The sequence below is a fragment of the Stegodyphus dumicola genome, chromosome 5 (genome assembly GCF_044657685.1).
Source record: "Stegodyphus dumicola isolate Sdum_Otavi_A_Nest chromosome 5, ASM4465768v1".
NCBI lineage: Eukaryota > Metazoa > Arthropoda > Arachnida > Araneae > Eresidae > Stegodyphus > Stegodyphus dumicola.
In genome coordinates, this window is record NC_140772.1 from 216,071,743 (window position 1) to 216,097,783 (window position 26,041).

At 32.3% G+C, this 26,041-nt stretch overlaps 1 protein-coding gene across 1 annotated transcript in view; it reads right to left on the reverse strand.

The window, feature by feature from the left end:
- Nucleotides 1-95: 95 nt before the first annotated feature.
- The window catches only part of LOC118195411 (uncharacterized), a 380,537-nt gene continuing 354,591 nt past the window's right edge, over nt 96-26,041 (reverse strand). Inside the window, exons 8-11 of the mRNA XM_085817665.1 lie at nt 23,876-23,982; nt 16,829-16,970; nt 11,529-12,879; nt 96-5,224 (exon numbers count right to left, since the gene is read on the reverse strand). Of these exons, the coding sequence (XP_085673791.1) occupies nt 5,117-5,224; nt 11,529-12,879; nt 16,829-16,970; nt 23,876-23,982 (1,708 nt within the window). The 3' untranslated portion in view covers nt 96-5,116. The remainder of the gene's footprint in view (nt 5,225-11,528; nt 12,880-16,828; nt 16,971-23,875; nt 23,983-26,041) is intronic.

Here is a 26,041-nt window from a genome sequence, read left to right on the forward strand (position 1 = left end):
TAATTATTTTACTTCAGTAGAACAAATACGAATTTTAGCCAGAGAGAGGCTTTTATGTAAGAAATTCTGATATTCAATGAAAAGACACAAATACGTAGCATATATAATAGTTTATTGCTAACTTATATACAATGCGAATCTGTATTAGGTCGCTGAAAGTTATAAAACATTACATTGTCTTAATAATACAGTGACCAACGAGCATGTACTTTACAAACGAACAAACATTTCAGGGTAACTAGAGACACACATTTCGAGACATCAGTCGCTGTTTACAAGAAACGAAAGTTAAAAAGAACAAAAAAATCTGTTGACATTTTTTTTTTCGAGACGTAAATTAGTGTTCTTCATATGATGAATGCATAACTATTGCTGAATATATGCTAAATTGCTTCAGAACGTAACACGTACATTAAACAACGTAAAACATGAGACATACAGAACATAAGACATACATTCAGAATGTAAGTTAAGTAAAACAATTTTACAGTGAACGAAATCTGTATGAATTTTTTGCACTTGTAAAATGGCTAAGAATAAAAGTTCGCTGAAAATGATTATTCATAATTTATGATGAATAAAAATTCTAGCAAGTTAGGAAAACATTTTAATTTCTTAAACTAAAATTTTTACTCATTATAATTTATTACTTTATAAGTTAAAAGTGTTTTTAAATGTTCAGATAATGAGAAATCAAGCTCATACATATAGTTTTACTTTTTTCAATCACTATTTACTTTTTTAACGTCATTTGGCAAAAAATAACATGTAGAATATAAATAAGTAGTGTGTAGGATATTTTACTGTGCGCACAGTTTGTTAGATTTCTTTTATTGTTAATTGCAGTGATTATTTTCATTTTCTTTTTACTTGTTAAACAAAGCAGAAAAGTGTAGGAAATTCTTGCACAGAGATAAATTTGAATACTTACTTTTTTACACATTAATCGAGTCATAGTTTAAATTTCTAAAATTATTTAGTTTACATTAATTAGGGCAAAATCATTCTCAGGTCAAATAGGATGTTCAAAAATACGTTTATAAATGTCCTAAATTTTTCTTTTATTATTCCTGTTTAGAAAATGAAAAGTTAGTTCCAATTTTAGCTATATAAAAATAAATTGAAGAAAGCAAACTAATATGAGCTAGTATGGAATTTTGGATTAGTATCTAGATTAAAATTACCCTTAATTGCTTCTTTTGCTTAATACATTTTAAGTTTTATGTAAATATATTGCTTAAAAGTCTCAAGTAATTTTTCTATTTACTTATCAGAATGACCAATTTATATAACTCGAAATTTAAATATTTTTGAATCTTCATACAAAAACGCATAAAAGTAAACAAACTTTTTTCAAATTCTGAAGAGAAATTTCCGAATATCGCTTTTAAAATTGAACTGAAGTGTGTCAAGTAAAGTATTCAAAACTCGAGTATAACAAGTTTAAAATTAATTTCATCCTTAAATTGGTTGTTCACTTCAAATTTTGAACAAATAATCTGTTCAGAGAAAGCTGAACTTTTTTATATGGAATAAATGACTTTGTATAGAGTAGCCTCTTTTCTCCTCTATTACACTTCTTAGTAATTATTAGGACATGAAACAAATATATACAGTCACAGCTAAGCAGTAAAAAATATTATGAAATCAAATTTTTTGGCATAAACTCAATGCAAAATATGGCAAATGAAAGATCATAAATAAACATGGATTTGTTGATATAAATGACAACAAATGAAAATGAAATTCATGAATGGTTAGAGTTACTCATTTTTTTACGTCGTTATGCATAAACAAAATCAAAATCAATTATATAATAAGGCTGTACTACTTTTCTCTGTTTCGGTTGCATTTAAATAGATTCTTAATGCCTAACAAATACATTTCTTTTAAACAGTTACCTTGCAGAAAACTTTAAAATTTTCAAAGTTTATTGTTGTAGGTTAATAAATAAATTAGTAGCATAAAATATTTACGAATGGAAAGGGATATGTTGTCTAAAAACAAGAAGTAAGATCTTTGGCAATTCGCCAAAATATTTAGCCCGCTTAGCAGGAATGTCAGAAAAGTATTCGCCTGAAAGAATTAAAGAACTTTCTTTTACCAATTAATTTAACTACGTTAAGGTATAATAATTATTCCTAGGAAATATTGCTGAAAGATTTTAGAATTCTTGTACAGAAATTTATACAAGATTTCCAAACTCCTTTATATAAAATAAAGAGGACTAAGGTTTTAGATGTGTATAAAATTTCATACAAGATGTAAAACATCTAAAATCCCTTATTATAAGCTACTTAAGGAGTAAAAGAAGTAAGAGCTTCTAAAAAACTTGCATGCAATTTCATACCAGACTTCCAAAATCTTTTATTCATACTTCTCATAAAATTTCTGTGTTATGTTTCAAAAGTGTAAAAATGCAGTGTTACAAATTCTTTTAAAATTACACTTTTTGTACAATAAGTACCGTGTAAGTATAATTTTTGATTGCGTACAAGATTTCTAAAATGAAACCTATTGAAATAGCTTCATAAAACACAGGCTATTAACGAGGCTATATCTTTTAATCTGTACTGCAGAAACATGACAGCTTTATCGAACTTAAACAAGTTTTTCACTACGATTTTTTATTTGAACACAAATGCAGCTATTGCGTTTTAAATAGTTGTTTTAGAATAATTCTTTATAGAGATAGGGTTGTCAGAAAAGTTAAGGTTTCAAACTAATAATTTATTGAAATAAGAACGAATATTGTACATAATTATCACACTACATCTGAAAAATAAATAGAATATTTGAAAAAGTATTTACAAATCATTCCAGAAAAAAGTAAAGACATTTTTAACGCAAAACACAAGCGGCAAAAACATAAGTATTTTGATTTATATACATAATATAATATAAAATTAGTCACCGTTTCGTGCTTTTCTTTCATAAAGATATTCATAAAAACTATTTTTAATATTACATAGAACATTTTATAAGCCATATATTTCAACTGCATAAATTCGAAAGGCAATCGTTGTTAGAGAAAAGTAATTCAGCTTTTATTCAGTTTAAATATTTTTCCCTTGCTTTATAACAGACAATTTTTAGAACAAGAAATAATTTACAGAAGTCTTACTGGGCAATTGTAAAATATTACTGATGAATAATATTTAAAAAAAAACTCACACACGTTAAAATCCCGAAGAAATAACAAAACTTATATTGCTTCTTTCTTTCAGGTTCAAAATTATGATTTTTACAACAGGTGTAAATTTTAAGAATATTTATAGAAAGGAGATAGTTCCAAGAACTAGGTTACTAATGCAAAATTCTCAAACGCAAATAGGAATTGGTTTGGAATTGTGAAATCACAATAAAAAGTGGAATGTGTGAGGAGGGCGGGAAGGAAAGATCATTTTGCACAGTTCCGTCTGCGAAGGATGATGAACCCACTGTCTTTCTGAAGAAGCCATACTGTACAAGAATAATAATGATGTTTAATTTTTGAAATCCTGCTGAAGAAGGTCCTCTCGCCTGATGAGATTCAGTCTTCGATACATCTGCTTTGATGAACAGTGTAAACCTGAGTTACCAGTAACATCTCTGCTGTCCATTATTTTGAAAAATATAGCACGATATTAAGGGTTAATAATAAACTGCGTTCAGCAATCTCATTTTTTATTTTCTGTAAAAGGCACATTAAAGAAACTTAATTAGAACAAGATACAAATGCAAGCCAATTTTTTTGTGCTAATTTTCTTTTGTTCTTTTAATGTCCTATTTATTACTTAAAATTAGCAATAGGGTTGAATTCCGACTATATTGTAAAGCAGTTAGGAATTAGTAATAATAATAATGATCCAATTTTGCATAATATTAACAAAATTGTACTGGATTTGTTTATCATTCTTATTTGCTTAGCAATAAACAAATAAGGAATGAAGAGACGAAAACGCAACAAAATAATATACAACGCCATCTGTTGAGAATAAAAACGGAGAAATATTATTATGTACAGAAGAAAAGAGAAGTCAGGGCAAAGAATAGACTTTCTTTGGTCAGGGCAAGATCTCGGCAATTTGAGGTACTTAGAGATTGGAGGATAACAATATATTTTTACAATGTGAATGATTATTCCCTTGCTTTATGCCAAACATGCTATAAATTTTTCTGTTGAAATTTTTAAGAATTTAAGAATTTTTAAGAATTTATTTATTTTTTTTACTTAGTGAGGAGACAAATTTTGTAAGTGTCTCTTTTCGCTATTTTTTGTAGCATATATTTTTTAATTTTAGTGCACTGCTGTATTAGCGTAATGATTTTAAAACCGAAAATTTTGACTGCAACGTAAAACTCTTAAAGCGCTGTCTGCGAAAAAAAAAAAAAAAAAAAAAAAAAAAAAGGGGGGGGGGAATGGAAATATATAGTATTTGAAAACATTAAGCACACTTGGGAAATTTTCAAACATTAATTTTCTTCCTTCTTATTATTTGCATTTTTTTCGCTCATTAGATGAATACTTGTGTATTTAATACGTGAACCAATATTCCAGATCTGCATAATTTGCTTTTAAAGGAAGGATATTTTCCTTTCGAAGTTATGAGCATTTTCATTTGAAATCTATGATACAGGGAACGGAATTTTTCTAAGAATTTATGTAAGAGCTAATGTTGAGTCGTGATGATAACTCTCATTACAGGGGTGACTTTCAAATTACATTATTCATGTTATTCGAATATTCTAAGGAACGTTCTTGAATCTAATTTTCCTTCCATAATAATTGCGTAAATCACGATTTTAATTTATTGCACGTTGAATAACTCACACCTAAAGCAGATTTTATAATTAGTTCTGAATTAATTATTACGGCACTTCTTAAGCTTAGCCACTGGAAATGAACCTAAACACATACTGTAAAACTATGCTAATAATATCGCTTTATGTGAATGAATTGTATGCAAATGCAATATTTCTCAAAAAATATGGAAGACCTGAGATGTTTCCTGATAAACAGTTAAGTGAACAGCATTCTCGAACACAGTGTTCGATGAATGTTTGAGATGCAATGAAACAAGAGATGAAGGTCACTTTTTTGGCGTCGCGTCACCGGTTTTTGAGTGCATACCATCTAATGATGGTCCAACAAAGTGTTCGTCACTTCCGATATAGAAAGCAGAGGATTTCCTTCTTGTTTAACGGAAGATGGTCGGATGATGTCAGACCTCACCAGTGGAAGCTGAAAGAAAGAAAAGAAGATATCAACTGACTTGCATATCATATCTTGTTTATGACAGTTTCAATTTAAAAATTTTGAATATCCATGCTATTTAAACCAATATCTCTTTAAAAGTTTTTAATACGATAAATATTTTTGCTATCTATTCAACTACTTACGTATTTTATGTCATGAAATTATAATATGTAAGGGAATTTGTCTAAGTTGTCTATCCGCACTTCCAGACGTTTTTGTTACCCTTAGAGAAATAACATTCAGTATCCAATCTCAGAAATATTGGTCGCATATTTCATATTTCATAAGTGCACATCTGTATCGACACTGAGGAAGTAGCTTCTAAAATGAAGCAATGGGCTTCCAGTAATTTTTCTGTCATTTCACATGACCTTTGCTGAGCGTTACTTAAGATGGTTGAAAATGTTTCGCCACGCTATTTCCTGTATAAAATAATTAAATCGTGGATTTCTTGTGAAAATGTTCAGTGTCAAATTAGATAAATATAAGCATACTTATATATGGAAATAGTAGAAGTCTTAGCATTTTATAGTGCAGCCTGTATGAAAAAAGATGTTCTATATAGCCAATGCACGCTTTTATTTAAAGTGAATTTTCCTAATTTGCGATGTGGAGGTTACTTTAAGTTTCTATGCTTATTTTCTTTTTCCATCTACTATTCCATACCAGAATGAGTTTTTACTATTGCGTTTTATGCAAATGAGTTAGAAGGAGTATTTAAGGAAGATTCAGCTTACTTCGAGAGAGTTTAGGAGTCCTTAGTGGCGCTTGTTTGCCGTCTGACTACTTCGTTCTGGAATCTTACGCTCAACCGTACTGTACATGCCTGTTGATAATTACCGGCTAAGTTAAATTAAGGGCCAACTAAGTTAGGTATTTGTGTCTAGCCTCTAAGTCTGTTTAGTTTAATATTAGATTAATTTCTTATTTTCCTAATTTAAAAGCCCGAGTGGAGGCTTTCCTGTAAGCCTCAGAAGGGGCCATCTGTTATTATTTCCTTGAGTAAATAAAAGGGTATTTTAACCCTTCCCAAGACTCTGTAGTGAATACTCGAACTCAGCGATAAGTCGCTACTTAGTTCACTAGGTTCCGCTACATTTTAACGTAGACAAAGTACTCAGGAACATTATAGCATTCCTACACATTTATTGGGTTAGAATTCCCATTAATAACCGTTCACTCTTAAATGAAAGAATGCCTATGCAAGAAATACTTTTCAAGCAGAATGAATTAATCTTATTCACAACGAATATATTTAATTTATTCATATATACCTTTTAATGTTAATGATAGGTATAATTAGATCAATCATAATATATATTTTGAATCTTACACTTTCAAAATCAAAGGCATGCAAACATTGAGAAAATACTAGATTCATTGTAACACTTCCAGTTATTCTCAGCTCAATAAAAAGATTATACACTTGAATTCTCATAATTCAGAGGTGTTAGTAAATGCATAATATTTGAGACTAATTGTAGCTTGAGTCATTTTCTCTATATATAAAGAGTGATAATATGCCATGAAGGTTGAATCAATTTTTCAGTGTGTGTTAAGTTTCGCGAAAGTGAAATGCTGACTATCAAATAAACAGGAACTTACAAAAATAAAAGCACTGCTAGAATTTCTAATAACATGGTAGCAGCTTATACGCCATGCATTTATAACTGGGAAAAAATGCAAAATAAAACGTAAGCAACAACATGCGCTCATATGCACAGTTTCAAATATTAAGCGTCACAAGAGCAAAAGAATCTCATTGGTCCATTTCTGAAACACCTCCCTCGATAGCGATACTAATGTGCACTTGTGAATTATGCATTGCGATCACTTTCATAGTTCAAGGTATAAGAAATTTCACTGCAATTATAGCACACTTTTCTGGTATGGACGTTATCACATATTGGGCTTTGAGGAGTTCTAGGGGGAGTTAAAGGTACGAGGGTTACTAAAGGGTCTTTTAGGAGCAAGTGAATAATAAGAACTCACTTGGAAAATCTGGTTGCTTAAACACTGTTAAAACATTTAAAGATTCCTTTGAGTGTATAATTATTATCGACTTGCATCTTTATAAGAATCATATCAATTCAGATCAATCGAACCTTCAAACAGACTGGTCCAGTTTACATGCAGTTTCATTTTTCTGTTTCATGCAATCAGAATTTGAAAACTATCAGTCTAATATTCTAAAATCATGGCCATAAAATCCCAGCTCCAATTGATGTTCGGGATAAAAATAGTATGTTTTTTCAACATATACCGTTGCCTGTGATTAATTTCTACATATTTTGCTTGTTTATTACTAATATTTATGTTTTGAGCTTATACATACCATTATTTTTCTGTTGTGTGTAAGGAAATACAATTAATACTTTGATGCAGTGCTCGTGTAATAAATACCTGAAACGTATGCGTTTTCGGTTAGATTTTACAGATTATATTCAGAAGTTGCTTCATAACATCTTGGTCGCAAGAGCAAGGGACATAGACAAACCTGAATTGGGGAAAATAGACCTTGAAAAGGCTACCGTGAGCCAAAACTGTTTGGGCGACTATAGTTTATGATACGTCAGATATTTAAACTGTTTAGGTCAAGATTGGTTTAGTTTATGTGATTACGGCAGACACTCCGTGGCTATCTGCCTGGTTAAATAAATGCCTGGTTGAGTAGAGGGATGCCTTCTTAGAGGACTTTCTAAGGGGAACTGGCTGGTATACACGTTACACGTAGGGAAAACTACGGAAACAACCATGCAGCCAGCCCTTGGACTGAACTACCAGTGATTAGTGACATTACCGCTCAGCCGATGGTAGGCTGTTTAGGTAAATTAGCTTACGGTTATCATCTGTTAATTTTTTTTTTTTGTTTTTGCACACCATTGAGCACTTATTATTTTATTGCAGAAAAAGAAGTACATAATTTTTTTTTTAATTTTTTCTTTTTCTTTGAAATGCATACAAATGCATCTTTTATAAGTTTTCTTTGAGATCTAAGAAAGAACTATTAAAAAGATCATTAAATAAAACACACAATTTACAAGTTGAATATTCTAAGTTAATAAATTTGTTTGACTATGCAAAGTTCTATTGAGCAGAAATATTTAAGGAACATTTTATTTCTAACATAAAAATGTTAAAATTTTCATTTTAAAGGAATCCTAAAATTGAGAAATCTTAATCAATGTTAAACACTTTTGTAAAATTTTTTCACCCAAAAATACCAGACATAAAAAAATTCTTTTTCTTCTCTAGAATAAATTGCTTTGACAAAGAAAATCTCTAGTTTATTATTTTGAAAGTTTATAAATTTGTTTTTCCAGCTATTCTGCTGAAAAACCATTGCTCATAGGATTATTTCTATCGTAACAATTTGTTTACAGAATAGTACAAATAATTTTGATTTTACTTGAAATAAATTTGTGAATTTGCATCTGCTCTGATGAAAATTCTGTACAATACGAATTGCATCGTTCCTTTAAAATATTAATTGAAGGATTATGTGGGTTTTCAAATCCATCAAGAGGCGTTTGTACGTTTCAAAAATAGTTTTTTAAACATAAATTTTATAACCTTTTTAAAGGAATCGTTACTTCATCAGTTTTGTAGTTAATGAACTTGAAAATATCTTGTTATGTTTGTCAACGTATTTGTACTAGATAAAAAGTTTTTAATCGTAACATTGTGTTAAAAATGAGTGTATTAATTCAATATTTAATAAGACTTTTTATACGAAAATGGTAATTGTATGCAATTTTGCTAACAATTACGTTCACTAGTGGCTAGGTGCATTTCTCATGTGCATACGGTTTCCTTCTTTGTGCTTCAAATATGAACCAGTACTTATAAGAAAAATCACCTGCGGAAGCAGCTTTTCTAAGACAACTTTAACTAGCGTGCTTTACTATAAATAAATGAATCTCGAACTTGAATATGATCATTTTTCTATAAGAAAGAATTATTTTTCGCACAGCTCTACAGAATTATACTCATTATTAATACTATGCTTGTTACATTCAGGACTGTAGACTAGTTAAAAATAGCTGAAAGTTTCTTGTTGTTCCATGATGTATTTAGATCAAGGAACGGTAACTCGATGCTATAAGCTTTTCTTAATAACTGACTGTTATTGCAATAAAGAGTTTTATAATTTTATATACTGCCTGAATGAAATGCACTTCTTTTTCAAAGGAACACAAGATACTGATGACATACAGCCATTGAATTAATTCAGATTATATTAGAAGAAATAAAGAACTACAGGAAATATGCCAAATAGTTATTGACTCTGGAAGAAATTCATGGACCTTCCAAAGCATTAAATGCCTTTTTCCCGTCGGAAATACATGATTTTACTGGAAAATGTGGCACTTTAAGAGCTATGAATATAAAGCAGAAGATTTCATCAAACAATAAAACAGAATTCGGAAAGTTATGACCCTAGCCTGGAAAACATCTTTGTCGACTGTACATCGAAATGGTAATACGATTTCGTCAACAGCTTATGAAGTATTTTAGGAGGATTAAAAGAAAAATTATGTTGCTACTTTCTCTTTCAGCTCATATGAAGAGTGCACATTTTCTTGTACACAGCTTTCCAAGAATCCTCTCAATCAGAAATAACAAGGGTTTAAATCTTGTGAAAAGAGTAAACAAGTATTTGGGTCCCTTAAAGGTAAGACTACCGTCGCTGGCGTGTCGTTTTGCGTATAAAAAGTATAGGTTATTGTTTGATCTTCCAACAAGATTAATACCCAAACATTTTCTTTGTTGCAAAACAGGAACCACTTATTGTACAAGATGGCTCTTGTGAAGTATGATCGTAACTGTACACTTTACTAGAGTTTGACGAAAAAGAACAGAATAGCAAACCTACAGTGAAACTGTCTCTTATACAATAGCAGAATTAGAATGCATAGACTGTTAGCGAACGACATCAGGATGCTTAAACCCATGTGAAGGAGCAGTGAGTGCTGACTACTTTCTGCGAGTGAAAATGTTCTTCGTCTATGAAAAGGGCCTTCGAAGGACAAGTGTTATTCACTTTTATTTTCGTCAAAGAAACATAGGTCAAAATCAAAAATTGCTTAAAAGTTTTAAAAGTTTTGCATTAATTCTGCATACACTCGAGGTATTAAAGACATTATTTCCTTTTTTTCCCCGCTAGTTTTATCAATGAAACTCCGCGCAAAATTTGCTTTATTATCCCTTTCCAAATGAATACCTATACACTGCTGTAATTTTTTTCATGGATCACAGAATTTTCTTTAAGCTGTTTATTAGTATATTATAAACATTCTTACATTTTTGTGCTGCTATTACTAATAAAAGATTTCTATTGGAAAATATCCACATTAAAATCTTCATGAGAGTCAAAGGGAAGAAAAATATAAACCGTTTGATTGGTTTATTATAATTCATGCCTTAACGATGTCACAGAAGACAGTAATAGAATAAAATGGCAATTTACGGATATGATGTCGAAGGTAATGCTGCTATTAAGAGACTTTTCTCAAGAGATAAAAATCAAAATTCAGTTTCTTTAGTTAGGGGAATAAATTACGCCGACAATTTACCTAAAAATAAACCACGAGACGACTTTAATGTAATCATCGATTAATAGGTGATTAATATCTGGTGATGTTGTAGTTTTGTAATGTAATAAAGACTAATTTTGGTTAAGAAAGTAATAATTTAAAATGTAATGTTTCTTTCTTTTAAGAAGTATTGGGATATAGGGCCAAATTCTGCTGTTATGTAATTTCGAAACGTATTCTTTCATTCAATAAAAAATTAGCAATATCGCGCAAAACAGGTATTAAAGAATATTATTTTCTCATGTTTTGGTCAGAAATTGTCAGGAAAAAATATGCAGACAGAATGTCTATGTTTTCGAATTACACATAAAAAATGCTGAAAATATGTTTAACATTATATTATAAAACATATATCCAATACCTCCTTCAGATAACAAAACCTTATCCATTAAGAATTCGGTATGTGAACAAAATATGCACTAGCATAATTATTAATATACATTATTAATAATTAATATACTGCATTAGCATATTAATTCACTATTTGGATAAGAAAGTATTAGTGTGTTAGTTAAATCACAAAAAATTACATCAATTATAAGGATTGATGGATTAGAAATGGGTTATTTTGATGAGATGCAGTACCTTCATACTAGGCAAATCACATTTATGACAGGTTTTGGTTATCTGGAGGAGATGTTGCTCCGCCTTCTCTCGAATATAACATGCGGTATATGAGGGTAATGTGTTACCTCTAACCGCATATCTTGAGTGTACGGAGTATTGCTGTAAGTGACTTGAGGGGCCACTTTTCCGCTGGCAGGGCTGGTACTATTATGAGGAGATGCAGATTTCGGCGCGGCAGCATTTCCACTCCACTTACAAGGCGAGTTGTTAACATTACCGATATCATTCTCTTGTTTACTTCCTGCCTCGCAATACCGAGGCAATTTTATGTCATAACCAGTTAAGCCAACACTTGTTGTAGCTGGGCAATCTATTGTTATGGTATCTCGCACTCCATTATTATTCCACATAAGAACGCTTTGCCTGTTGCTTTCAAACGAGGATACTTTCTCCTCCTTATGCCAGTGAGGAAGATCTCGAATGGCCATTAGTATGCTGTTGGGTGCTCCGTTGAGACCAGTTTTGGGCGCTTTGGTAGAAATTAGTCCAGAATTTATGCAGTCGGAGCTCGATGTTATGGAGGGAAGGGGAAACGTTAAATTTCCAGAACAAGCGAGGTCCCTCACTTTGATATCATGATGTTCCAATGTAACGGGTAATAAAGAAGATGGAGTCTGTATTCCCGGATTCGTATTATTAAGTAGACATCCGCGTAAGTGATCTACACCATTTGTAGCTAAATACGAGGTTGAGTCACAACAGGACGATGGCGTTGGTGTTTTGCTATCTGTAATCTGCTGTGGCGAATGGGAGGAATTCCCAAACTTTGCCGCTTCGATCTGACATTGATATAATTTATCTTCTTTGGTACTGCTTAACTGATGATTTGTGACGCTTCCCGATTCAGTTTGAAAAGCCCCCGTTGCAAAACAAGTCCTGGCAGCTGTCGCAGAGGCTGTTACGTCTAGGAAACCATTTGATGGATATTGCGCAACGGCATAGTCCGGATAATATGGCCTATATGGCAGAAAGTTTTCCGCCGATAAAAACCGTGTATTGTCTATGGCAGCTGTGAAAAAGTTCTGAGGCATCGCCGCCGCTGCTGCATACGACGCTCCTATGCCATTTACATTATCTGCAGTGCCGTATGGGTAAACATTATTATACCCTGCGGCTACTACTGCTGCTGTAGCTGCAGCCGCAGCATCGTCCATATAAGTTGAATTATCTGGCAAAGCACCTCCGACTATCGTTGGTCCGGTAGATGGACCGTTGACTGGACTCTTTCTCTTTCTACACGTAGTGATAAGATCTCGTATTTGAGACTTGTACCGTCGCGTCCTCTGGCAACGAAGCACGAAATCGCTATCTGACAGAAGGCCACTCCTGTCTGTTAGCGATCCAAGACCGCCATCGAGATATGTCACTTTGAAATCCATCGTCCTTTTTCCTAGCAGATCACGTCCTTCTTCTTCCCTGGAAAATTGAAACACAAGTGTCAAAAATTTGCTTCTAAGCAAATATACATATATATTCTGAAACACAGATACAAAGGGTTTTTGAAAAACCGGAAACACTTTTTTACAAAAGTAAATTTTACTTCTATCGATTAGGTAATTACCTGTACACTTTTTTAAGATTTTTTCTCAGAGTTATATAAAATTATAAACTTCACTTGTGGTTTATAAAACTTAGACGCTATTGATGGAAAATGAGTGATTTGACCGAGTTTCAAAGTGGTCAGATGATTGGTACCCGGCTCGTTGTTACATGTGTAATCTCAGTTGTAAAATTATTTTAGATAGTGAGAAGTACTGTATCTAAAGTCATGAAAATATACAATATTTTAAGCAAAACATCGTCTGCGACACGCAGTTATGAGAGAAAAACGAAACCTACTTACAAGAAGACTTACTCAAAGACAAGGAAAAAAAATTTTAGCCTTCCCCCAGGGAAAAAAAAAAAAAAAAAAAAAAAAAAAAAACACCCATTACTAAATTTTAAGTACTCAGCTTAATATGGAGCTAAAGAACCCAATTTCGACACACACAGTATGAAGGGGGTAGCGTAAGCTGAATGTATGGTTACAGATGAGAATATTGTGGACGAAAAAATCGATGTAAAAATAACGCAACGGAAAAACGTCATCATACATCGTGGGAGAAGAGGAAGCAAGGAGAAAGCACTTCAGTTCTAAAACATCGTGATATAATACAAAGGCTGTGAAAAACATATCAGCGTTAAAAAATCGTCGTTCACAGTATAGTGGTAAAAAAATATCTACAAATCATCGCACGGCGATAATATCGCAGAGGTGCGTTTCCTGGGTGCAAAATTTCGAGTGAATTTTCGTTTTGAATTTTGAACGTTTTGAATGAAATTTTCGTTCCGAGCGAATTTCGCGTAATGATATGGGAACTTGAGAAGTAACATTTTTATATCTATATTTCCTATTTTTATATTAACTAATAAAATTTTACTGAAAAATCAAGAACGAAATTAAAGCATTACAAATTTAGAATTTCTGAAAAATAATGCTACATAAAGCAGTTAATCGAATTTTAAATTTAAATAACTTAATTTTTCTAATTTTTTTCTACTATGCTTTTTCATGAAAACCTATTACTGCATATTTATATGAAATGTTAGCCTTTATTAGCAACATAAGTTTCAAATTCTATTAATTGCTACACGTAGCATTAATATTTCCTAATTTCCAATTTTGAATGATTCATATCTTTTAGTTGTTTACATTATTTCGAACAATCCTTGCATGTGTTTCAGAACATTAATAAAAGTAATGATTTCGGTTGAATAGATGCCCTAATGCATAATTATTGATTATGAGATTCATAGAAATAATGATTGTGATATTTATAGATCTGAGGGTGAGATGAGATTCTATTTTTGATACGCAGAACTTGTTTAATAGTTTGTGATATTTCAATAAAATTTTATTAATATTTCGTAATATTTATCTCCCTGTTAAAAGTTTACTTAATTTGGTTCAGAAAAGAAGGTTATCCTTATGAGAAAAGGATTTTGCTGTTCAATTTGAAGAAAATTGATAAAGGTGAGATGAGAAACTTAGGTAAACGTTTTTAATACTAAAGTTATATCTAATAGTATATACAAAAATGAATAATTTTCACAATAGTTTAATGCTTAGGAACTCTAATAAGTTTAGACAATTACATCAGTTTAATGTTGGTGATTATCAAATTTTTTATGGATGTTACACTCATTAGGTAACAGACGAAGAATAAACGAAAAGTAAAAACACAAAAGAATAAAAAATGAATTAAGTAAGTGGCAATTCTGAATAATTCAGCTCAACGTATGTAATTTTTCATTGAGTAATTACTTTCCCTCTACGCACGAATATTATAATTAATTAATCTCTGGAGCATTATTCACAGAAAAACCCTAAAAGCATTTTTTTTTTTTTTTTTTTTGGCCTAAATGCAATTACATAATAACTAACAGATATCCTATTCCTTTCTTATTATAACATTCAGGTTAAATATTGGTAATCAAATATTAAATAGTCAGTCGGTTTAATTAAGTTAAAAATGTGTAATTTATTTATGGTCAGTTCTAAATTGAACTAATTGTTCATTTTGAAAAATGTGGTACGATGATTGACATACATAGATAAGATCATGTAGAATATTGATGATTCTCATAATCGTATCTTGCATTTGAATGTATTCGTTTTACGGCTTCTTTCCAGAAAAATTCAAATCTGTACAATGGATTTGGTAATCATTGTGTTTTGAATTCCCTTTCAGTGTTTTGAACAGGACTTCAGATCAGATCCCTTTCCGGGACTCGAACCTGGACCTCTCGAATACGCTCTGAGTGTGCTACCGTTACACTACGAACGCATGCAAAAAAGGGGAAGAAAATACCTTATAGTTTTATCTGTTGCGATTTCATATTTCAAGAGGAATAGTTTCTTTATCCAATAATTGATTAGAAAATTATTAACTAATTCTCTTAATTTATGTTTTCTGAGCAAATTTCTATCATTAACCAGACTTTATTGATGTTTTCTGAGCAAATTTGTATTATTAACCAGACTTCATTGATAAGCTTGAAAAGAGCGGGGACTACGGCATAACACATGAGCTTTATCTGCCTAAAGGCAGGGATCTTTCGTGGAGAAATTTTTAAGTGTATCAGGCTCGTATTTACGTTAAACAGGCGGGAAAATTATTTTAAGGCCTAATCGCTGGGATTGGAATCTGGGCTAAACTATCAGTGGCCATCAATTTTATCACACGGCCGAACGTCGCATGAGCTGCTGAAGAAGTTGCGCTTATGTTGCTCACGTTATTACATTTAATTGGATTTCTTCATTATTTAATGCAGATTTTCTGTGTCAGTGTTTTAGTAAAAATGTAAATTTATAGTTACATTCCTTGATAGTGGTATTGGGAAATAAGAATGTTATATGGCTTTAATTGTTACTTGTTCACAATCCATTACAATATGTTTCTAATTCCAACCAACTTTTCCTTTAAATTTTGAGCATATCTTTAGAATTTCCGATGCACAGTCTCGCGGGTTGGAGATAAAAGTGTTTTTTCTGTACAGCGTTGCCATTGCTCGCTTTGAATTCTTTGAGTTTGTTAATCAAAAATTCGTTAAAGTTTTATAAAATCTGAAATAGATAATAAAACATTCCAAATTTGGGCTTCCACGTGCCTATATTCGGGTGGAAATGTACGTTATTCAAAATTGAATGGCTCAAGGTACCGTTTTTTCATCACAATGCGGGAAACATACATACATTTATGCAGATTCTTTATTATTTAATTTCTTTAAATATAATACAGGGTTCTAATGTTTGGTGGCAACAATTTGAAAAGTGAACCGACATAGTGACTCAATGCAAAATGCCTAAACGAAATTAACAGTCCTTCCGGGCAAATTGCCCCTTTGGGCACCACTGAGAGCAGCCATCCGAACAGACATTATTAAAAAAATCATGTGAGGGATCTCAGGCTGATTGATTGTTTCTAATAGTATGAGAAAATGTCACTTATTCATTGTTGTTCTCTAATCAGTTACGATTGTTAGAAAATCTACTAAAGAAAGAAAAACTCCTATTCTGAATTTGAGAAAATGTCATTTTGCGAAAGTGTTGCATTACCATAGGTATTTATCTTACACGTATTAAAATTATAATAATTTTAAAAGGATTGTATTACTTAGATTACGAAAATCAAACATTTAGGCTATCTGCTTAAAGGAAGGGACGCCTTCGAGGAGAATGTTATAAGTGAAACCGACTGGTATTCACGTTACCTACGGGGGAAATCATTGAAACTTCTATGCAGTCAGTCCGTTAAGAATTAACAGTTTTACTGATCGGGCGCTGGGAAATTCATTCTAAGGTGAAATAGATCACAATACGTACATCAGTGGCCTATGCGTGCATAGGATGAAGTCAGGTTTGCTGTTTTTATACACGAGTCTTGCACTTGTTTGAAGCCACTGCCAAGACCCCGTTTTTGTGACCAGGCGGTAGGCTATTAGACCAGAAGCTCCAGTCTTTAACACTGTAAAGGAAAAAGAAAACCAATTAACAAAAAATAAATAAATAAATAAATAAATAAATAAACTAAGAGAAATGAAAATAAATAATGTCAATATTAGTGACTATTTAATAATTTTGATAAAAATACAAATGCACTATCATATCAAAGTTTAACTCTTTGAAGACCAAAACGCCCCAGATGGCCCTTCAGTCAAAGAAGCACAACCGCCGGAAACGGCCGAAATTGCGTAGTTCTTTTCTTCCCCCCCCCTAAGGTATGTAGTAAGAGGTGCAGTTTCCGCAAAATACATTGTATCAGTTTATTGCAGGCAACTTGTCCTAAAAGGATTTATTTTGGGTTTCTTATCTTAATTTGTTAGGAAGTAGAAAGGATGTCATTTTAAATCTCCACACCTCTTTGTGCGTTAATGGATGGGAGGGGAGGAAACTGCTGTAAACCTCGAAAGGCATTTCGGGCGCTTCGGTATTTCAAGTGTACAGGTTAGCGAAGGCTTCGGTTTTCAAAGAGAAATATAGTTTTAATTTAACATTTTCTAGTGATTTTTTAACATTTTCTAGTGATTTTTTAACATTTTCTAGTGATTTTTTTAACATTTTCTACTGATAGTTAACCACTGTTATTGTTTAACAGAATGATAGCTACTTAAGCTCTAATTGAAACAAGAACTCTATCAGTCATCAGAACTTGATTTTTTTATATAGATTACAAAAAGAAACCTAAATTTATTTAGCAGATATTTTTGTTGCTTTACAAAATACAAATGTTTTTATTAATGATTAATTATTAAATTCAGATTTTGAGGTCAATTTATACTTTTGGTTTACACTTTTGAATCGTGTGTTAGTCTTTCCTTTCATTAGTTCATTAATTCCTTTTGAGTTTTGATACATTTTCGACTAAATTTAATCAAACATATTTTTGAAGTACTTAATATTTTATGGTAATTTATTTAATTAAATATACGTGAATGACTCATAGCAAATCTAAAATTATTTGTATTTTATGCCGTTAAGAAATTACAGCAATTTCTTAACGGCATAAAATACAAATAATTTTAGATTTCTCTAGAATTTTATTTTTTATTGATTTATCGAATTTTAGCTTTCTGAACTCAATGTTATTTTGTTGAATATATTTTGTCACAACAAAACAAGTCACAAATTTGAACAAAAAGAAGGTTTTCATTAACTTTATGTTTCATATTTGTATGGAACTGTAATAAATGAGTACACAATCATTGCGAATCTTAATAAACGAAAATGCAGTAAAATGTAAATTTAGATTTCATGAATGATTACGGAATGAGGAAGAATTCCAAATCCTCTTTATGTCGGTAGAAATAAATTTATTATCACAAAATTTAATTAAAAAAAGATAAGAGAATCATTTAGATCAGAGCTTCTTAAACGTTTTTCAGTCGCGACCCCTTTTTATCACTGAGATTTTTTTTCGCGACCCCAGGACCCCATAATATTTAAGAAAATTTTGTTAAGCATTGCGCAAATCTCTCCATAAGCATTGCGCGAATCCGATACATGCGTGAGTGAAACTGTCAATTTTTTCACTTGTACTGTAATATATTATTGCAGTTTTAGGACATTAACTTTAATTTCTAATTTTAAGACATAGAAGAATGTGAAAATTTTAAATAAGCCACAGACAAAATGACAGCGTCACGTGCAAAGCAAGTAAAATGAACGTTTATATTGAAAAAAGAATGCGTCGAAACGTTTTCGTTTTTTCTTTGTCTTTATTGTCTTGTCTTTATCTAGTTTCAGATACACTGTGCACAAATATTTGGTAATTGTAAAAAAAAATATTATAATAAGTTAAAGAAATATCAAAACTGCTAAAATTTTTGGCGATCCCATGCAGCAGGTTCCGAGACCCACAGTTTAAGAAACTCTGATTTAGATCAATCCCTTAGCTTGTTTAGTTCGGCCTGTTGTTTTTATTTGTGGTTTGGCTTCATAATTTATCACAATATTGTCAGCAGCAAATCGATACATATTGTTACGAATTTTGTACATATACGGATAATTTTAGTGAAATTGTATTATTTTTATACGTATAATATAATATGAAAATCTAGAAGGAGGATGCTCTGCCGGAAAAGTAAAACCACAGGGGCAAGTCGTTATATATCTCGCTAATTTGGCAAGATATTGCCAAGCTGGCAACGATTTTGGCGACTAATTGTGTCTCCAAATTTGACGACAAATCACCAAAAGTCGCCAAACTTGGCGACCATTTTACGATATTTTGTAACGGTTCCTGTATCACAGTAACAGGTATTGTAATTAAATAGTTGTAATTGATTTCATATGTAATTGTAACTGTATTCATCCCTCCTATTCCTTCCTTGGAGCAGCAGAAAGTACTAGAAATATCTCGGCGGTCGGATGAAATTTATAGAAGGCCGGAGAGAGCATCTGCACTCGGTTGTTGTTGTGAGTTGTTAGTTCCGAGTGATTTCGTGGTATTGAAAGCTTCGCCTTTTAGTTGCGCTTTTCATTGTATTCTGTTTAACATTCTTAGTAGTTTGAAGTGTAAATACTGATAGCACTCTGCGATACTGTGAACACCTGTAAGATTCTTTCTGCGGAAAGTTCCAGAGTCTATTACAAACACGTCCGCATGCAACAATATGTATGTAATAATATTTGCTTTGTAAGTACTATGTTTTTACATTTGTTGAAAGTGTTCGCCTATTTGGTAAAGAAAATAGTATACAAAAATTTTTAATTTTTAGATATTTGTGGTTATTTCTGAGAAGTAATAAAATCAAATGAAAGTTACCACAAATCAAAGTCACGAGTTATTAAAGCGAAGCAAACGCTATGATCTTACTCTGGAAAATTTTACGTTTAGACTGACAGCGCAAAATGTGCTATTATTATCTGGAATAGTAGAGGCTGTAAGATAAGACGTAAGATTCAATTCCGAGTTCAGTTAACTTTCTGAAGTTAGAAATTTTCTTTGCCCTTTTATATTTTGTTATTTTCGCAGACCATAGAGATCATCTATCTCAAAGAGATGAGAGTTAAGATAATATAAAAGAGCACGCAATTAAGATACGGCAGCGACTGATCTGATTTAATGAGGTTTATATTTGCATGATTACTTAAGTGGCTTTTCCCAGTTGTTGTTGTGAGGAATTAAGAAGGATCCAATGAAAATTTGCCGAAAATTAGTGCGAGATTGAACAGGTTAGCATTAGAATAAAATTATGTTAACTTATTATCTGAAGCTGCTAATTATCTGAAGAAAACAATAATCTTGTTTAAAATTATTTCTTGTTACTAAGTTTGTACGTAAGTATTTGTTTCCCTCCAAGTAGCATACATGTTTTGGTTTGAGTTTTATTTTATTGACATGCGCAGTTATTTAATTATTTTATGTAAATTCTCTTCTTATGACTATGGCTCGGCAGAAATAACCGAACCGAAGGTTAGGTAGCTCATATCAGAGTAAGATTAACACGTTATCTACCACATTAGTTTGCAAGAAAATTTTCATCAGGTCAAGAGCGCTGCTATACTATGCGCCAATTGTTTTTGATTATAAGAGTTTAGAACATCTAGAATTATACGTTTCGGAATGCTATTCGGAGGGAAACAAATACTTACGTATAAACTTAGTAACAAGAAATAATTTTAAACAAGATTATTGTTTTCTTCAGATAATTAGCTAAAGTTAACATAATTTTATTCTAATGCTAACCTGTTCAATCTCGCAAAAATTTTCGGCAAATTTTCATTGGATCTTTCTTAATTCCTCACAAAAACAACTGGGAAAAGCCACTTATGTAATCATGCAAATATAAACCTCATTAAATTAGATCAGTCGCTGCCGTATCTTAATTGCGTGCTCTTTTATATTATCTTAACTCTAATCTCTTTGAGATCGATGATCTCTATGGTCTGCGAAAATAACAAAATATAAAAGGGCAAAGAAAATTTCAAACTTCAGGAAGTTAACTGAACTCGGAATTAAATCTTACGTTTTATCTTACAGCCTCTACTATTCCAGATAATAATAGCACATTTTGCGCTGTCAATCTAAACGGAAAATTTTCCAGAATAAGATCATAGCGTTTGCTTAGCTTTAATAACTCATGACTTTGATTTGTGGTGACTTTCATTTGATTTTATTACTTCTGAGAAATAACCACAAATATTTAAAAATTAAAAGTTTTTGTATACTGTTTTCATTCAGCTGAAAATCTTTCCTGAACAGCGAAGTATCTAAGAAAGCATATGAGATTCGAAAATGATTTCTTCTTTTCCAAATATTTTTTCTGCAGTCACAAATGGTTAATTTTTTTTTAAATTGTTCCCTAGTTTTTGCAATGTCTAAAAGAAAAATGAAAGCGTTATTTTTAAATGAATCACATAGCATACGAGTTACAAAATCTCTAATAGTATCTATGAGAAACAACCAAGATTTTTCAGAAAGAATAAGTAGAATTATATCGTCAGATTCTGAATCGGATATTGATAAATGCAGTGATAATAAATATGATGTACATACCACTAATCATATTTAACAAGAATAGGCTATTTAGGAAGAAAAGAAAAACTTATACCGAAGAAAGCACAATTCAGTTTAGAGAATGGAATAAATTTAGCTGTCGGCAATAATAATTTTCGTTTCTTCCTTTCACCATTCAACAATCATTTTTTTCAAATATCTAATTTACCTTGTAAGGGCTCAAATAAGCATCAACCGTATACGGATCTTAATCAGAATTTTTGTCGTCATCCGAGCAGCAATCAACGTGTTAAGGGCCAGGCGTCACACAAATTTCTTACATGTCAACACTGAAGGGAATTAAGTTAGTTTATGAAATTATTCTACCATGGCAAAAATGATTTAGATTCTTTTCTTTCTTTTCCATTTCTGCGTGAGAAAGAAATTTTTTCGTATGTAGCTCCAGGTACACTCTTTAGGATGTTTAATGATATGCAACTGTCTTATTACAAAACTTATTTTTGGAGCGTATTCATTAGATATGAGTAATCTCTTGAGTTACCAGAGTATATACAAATTATAATAAAATGTAAGTACATGTTTTATAGCGGAATGAAAACAACAGCAAAAGATCAAAGTATTGTTAGTTCTTTCACGATTATTCTAAGAGAGCAACAAAAGAGAGTTTGAATTAAAATTGCCAAATATGCTAGAGATGTTCACTAAAAAAGACTTTTTTATAGTTCCATTATTATAAAAAAATGTTGCTAAAATTCTTCAGAAAGAAATAGGAACAGTTAATTATTCAATAATCATCAAGCAGACAAGAAATATTTAGATTAGAAGGACTCGAAATCTCGCTATGATTCTTAACTTCACTCAACATAGCTCATTTACTGTAAGCTAAAATTACCAGAAAAAGTGTTTCCAATCGTTGAGGCTGCCATAAATATGCAATAATTTAACCATAATAAGGCATATGCAATAATTAATACATATGCAATTGTTTATAGTGGATACAATATTTCAAAAACAAATGACACTTAACAGAAAATTCTAAAATCTGGGTTTTGATGAAAGGTTTGGATGTACTATTTTACACGGGAAACCTCGTGCTGTCCTCCCATGGATAGTAGACCTTTGGTATGCTTCAGCATGGTTAGTTCATTTGTTTCAGGAAGGTATGTCAGTTTCTGTGCGTATGGGGACGCTATACAGGGTGTTTCAGCAAATCAGTTACAAACTTTCAGCAAAAATAAAGTAACCTAGACAATGGAAAATCACGTGGAAATTCAATGGTCGGAAACGCTTTTCTGACACGGGTAATGATAACACAAAACACAAGAAAGGAAGAACACGAGCAGGGTGAGAAATCATGTTTATTATGTTTAGTACAGCTAAATGTTGGGAATGCTAAATTTTAGCATACATTAACGGTAAAGACTTGACAACTAAAGTGACAGATTCGACAACATTTGGCAAGAAGTAACTGAATTGACCATGGAAGAGAAATTTGCAGTAGGAAGTATGACATGACAGTTCGATTCGTGCTGTAAGGGGATAAAGGAATGCTTCCTACAAGGTGTTTCAGCAAATCAGTTGCAAATCTTCAAGAAAGATTTGTCCGATCCAATGTTGAGGGTTCATTCAGGTGCATCTGCACCTGAATGAACCCTCAACATTGGATCGGCAGGGATGGTCCAGCAAGATCGCCAGACCTCACTTGCATTGAATATTTCTTCTGTGGGTACGTCATGACATTGGTGTACGAAACTCCCTTAAACAGTGCTTAGAAAATTGTCGAACGCATCGTGGCAGCTGCTGGGGAAGTCCTGGGATCGGTATTTTGCAGAATATCAGACATTCCATACGCTGGAGATGTGACCCCCTCATCTAGGCACGGAATCGTAATTTCCAGTACCTTTTTTGATGACGATCATGGTTTATTTGTTCCTACTTCTTGGTTTCCACTGTATTAAGCACACTCACTCTATTCGTGTTCTTCTTTTCTTGTGTTTTGTGTTGTCACTACCGCACTAGGAAAGCGTTTCCGACTATGAATTGTTATGTTATTTTCCATCGTCTAGGTGTATTCTATCTTTCCTGAAGATTTGCAACTGATTTGCTGAAACACCTTGTAGGAAGCATTCCTTTATCCCCTTACAGCACGAATCGAACTGTCATGCCATACTTCCTGCTGCAAATTTCTCTTCCATGGTCAATTCAGTTACTTCTTGCCGAATGTTGTCAAATCTGTCACTTTAGTTGTAAAGTCTTTACGCCCTGCCTAAACTTAAAAAGCTACGTGTTTTCTGAGGAAATTTACTACATTTTAGCATTAAACAATAGTTAAAAATATATTTAAACGATGTATTCTGTTTATAGGTTTGGCAGTGTGTTGCAGTCTTAAATAATTTTTAATTCAGACTTACGTTCCTGGTGAGCGCTGGCTACGTAGGCAAGATCGTCATAATGGACTAGGTCGTAACATCCCTTGTCGGCAAGTTCAGAGTCGGAATATCCCAACACTTGCTTTGCCCTGGAAAAAAATTAAAAAGTGAATGTATAAATGCATACAATTTGTGACATGTGAGAGGTTTCCTTCCCCAAAGCTGGGAAAATTTTAGACAGTATTTTGATATGTAAATTGCGCACCAAGAATTACTTATAAGTTTAATTAGAAATATATGCGGTAAATATCAGAACTTATTGATTAAAAAAATCAGCTTAAAGATTTCAAAATATTCTGAATTTTGTGACCACAAAATTATAGCTTTTAATAGTTCGTAATTTTGTCAATACCTTTCAATTTGATCAGCAACTGATTTCAGAAAAACAAGAAATATCTCTTACGTATATGTTATGACTCAGTGTATGAGTTAGCACGGCTGATTAAAGATTGAAAGAGCCCAATAATAGCTTTTGTAATAAATTGTATAAACTATTGACAAAAGCTACGTGGAATGCAAATGAAAGGTAGACTTTTTTTATTGTGAGCTCCAAGAAGATTAACTGGTAAATACACAATAAAAACATAATATCATTTGGAAGTTAAAGATTGGTAAATTTGGTTTTTTTAATCATTTGCCTAAGGCAAATGACATGATAAGAAATTTATGCGTCTTTTTTTGGAATATCATAATTACTAAGAGATAACATATGAAGGGAATATTTGGGGATGACGTTTTCGCAAACACTTGTTTATATTTGTTTTAAACCTCGGAAAAGTCATAGAGACAGTAGGGCAACTAATTGGAGTCATATTATGCAGCAGAAAAAAAAACCCCAGAAAGTTTGTAACAGTATGCAGAAACGTGACACATTCCAGTGAATAAAAGGAATTTTGCTTTTATACAAATAAAAAAAAATATAGTTAAGGAACAGGATGCTTTTATTTTCTGAATTTACAAATTTCGTTTCGTATTTCATTTTTATAGTATGCACATTTCACAAATTGCTTATTTCTATTAAGCAGTAGTTTACTTAGTTTGGCCATTTTCCAAGTAATATTTTCCAAAACGTAAAAATTAACCTAAAATACAGAAAACACTATAAAAGTATCGAGAAGTCTACTGCTTGTTATATTATTTGGGGAGCAATTTTTTATACTTATTTGCCTCAGGGTTTTTTAACATCTCAAAGAAGATTATTAATTTTTACTTAATATTGGGTTGTTCAGGAAGTAATTTCGTTTCTTCCCCACAGAGGGCATAATTGTATTTTTCACAGAGAGCTTCACACTTAAGTCGCGTAGTCATTACATATTTTGACAGCTGATATAGCAAGGTTTGTGGCAAGGTTCGACTGATTCTACGCAGTAATTTTTGGTCGGGCCTCTTCAAATATGGAAAGTGAAAAGCAGCATTTTCGACACATTTTACTTTTTTACTATCGGAAAGGTTGTAGAGATATCAATTTTTTTGGAAGCAGAAGACGAAAGTGAGCAAAGCCCTCGCCGGGAATCTCGGACCTCTCGAATACGCACCGAGCGTGCTGACCGTTACACCACGAAGGAATGCTAAGGAGGCGGGAAAAATGCCTTATATGCTCCCTTTTTAAAGCGCGACTGGGGATTAGGGGACCCAATAGCCAAGTCCTAGTGGTGGAGAATCATCATCCACTATCTTTTATAGTTCGAGTGTCACTGTAGAGACATTAGGGTTTTTCCGAAGCAGAAGAGAGGAAAAATGAGCAATGCCCTCGCCGGAACTCGAACCACGGAACAGTCGAATACGCGCCGAGTGTACTGACCACTATACCACGAAGGCATAAGGCGGGAGAAACCTTATAAGGTCAAAATGCTGTTTAAGCAAGAAACGAAATATTCGATGTGTACAGCGAAAATATATTGACAGAACATCAAAACTGGTTTACAAAATTTCGATCCGGCAATTTTGATCTTGAAGACGGAGAGTTTAGGAACAGAAGGAACCCATACGTCGAGCTTTGAGTTTAAACCTAGGCCTTTCAAATGACCATGAACGCTCGAATGCGATAAATTTAATCTCTGAAAATGCTGCTTTTAACTTTCCATATTTGAAAGGGCACCAGCCAAAAAACTACTGCGTAGAATCAATCGAATGTTTTCAAAACAAGCC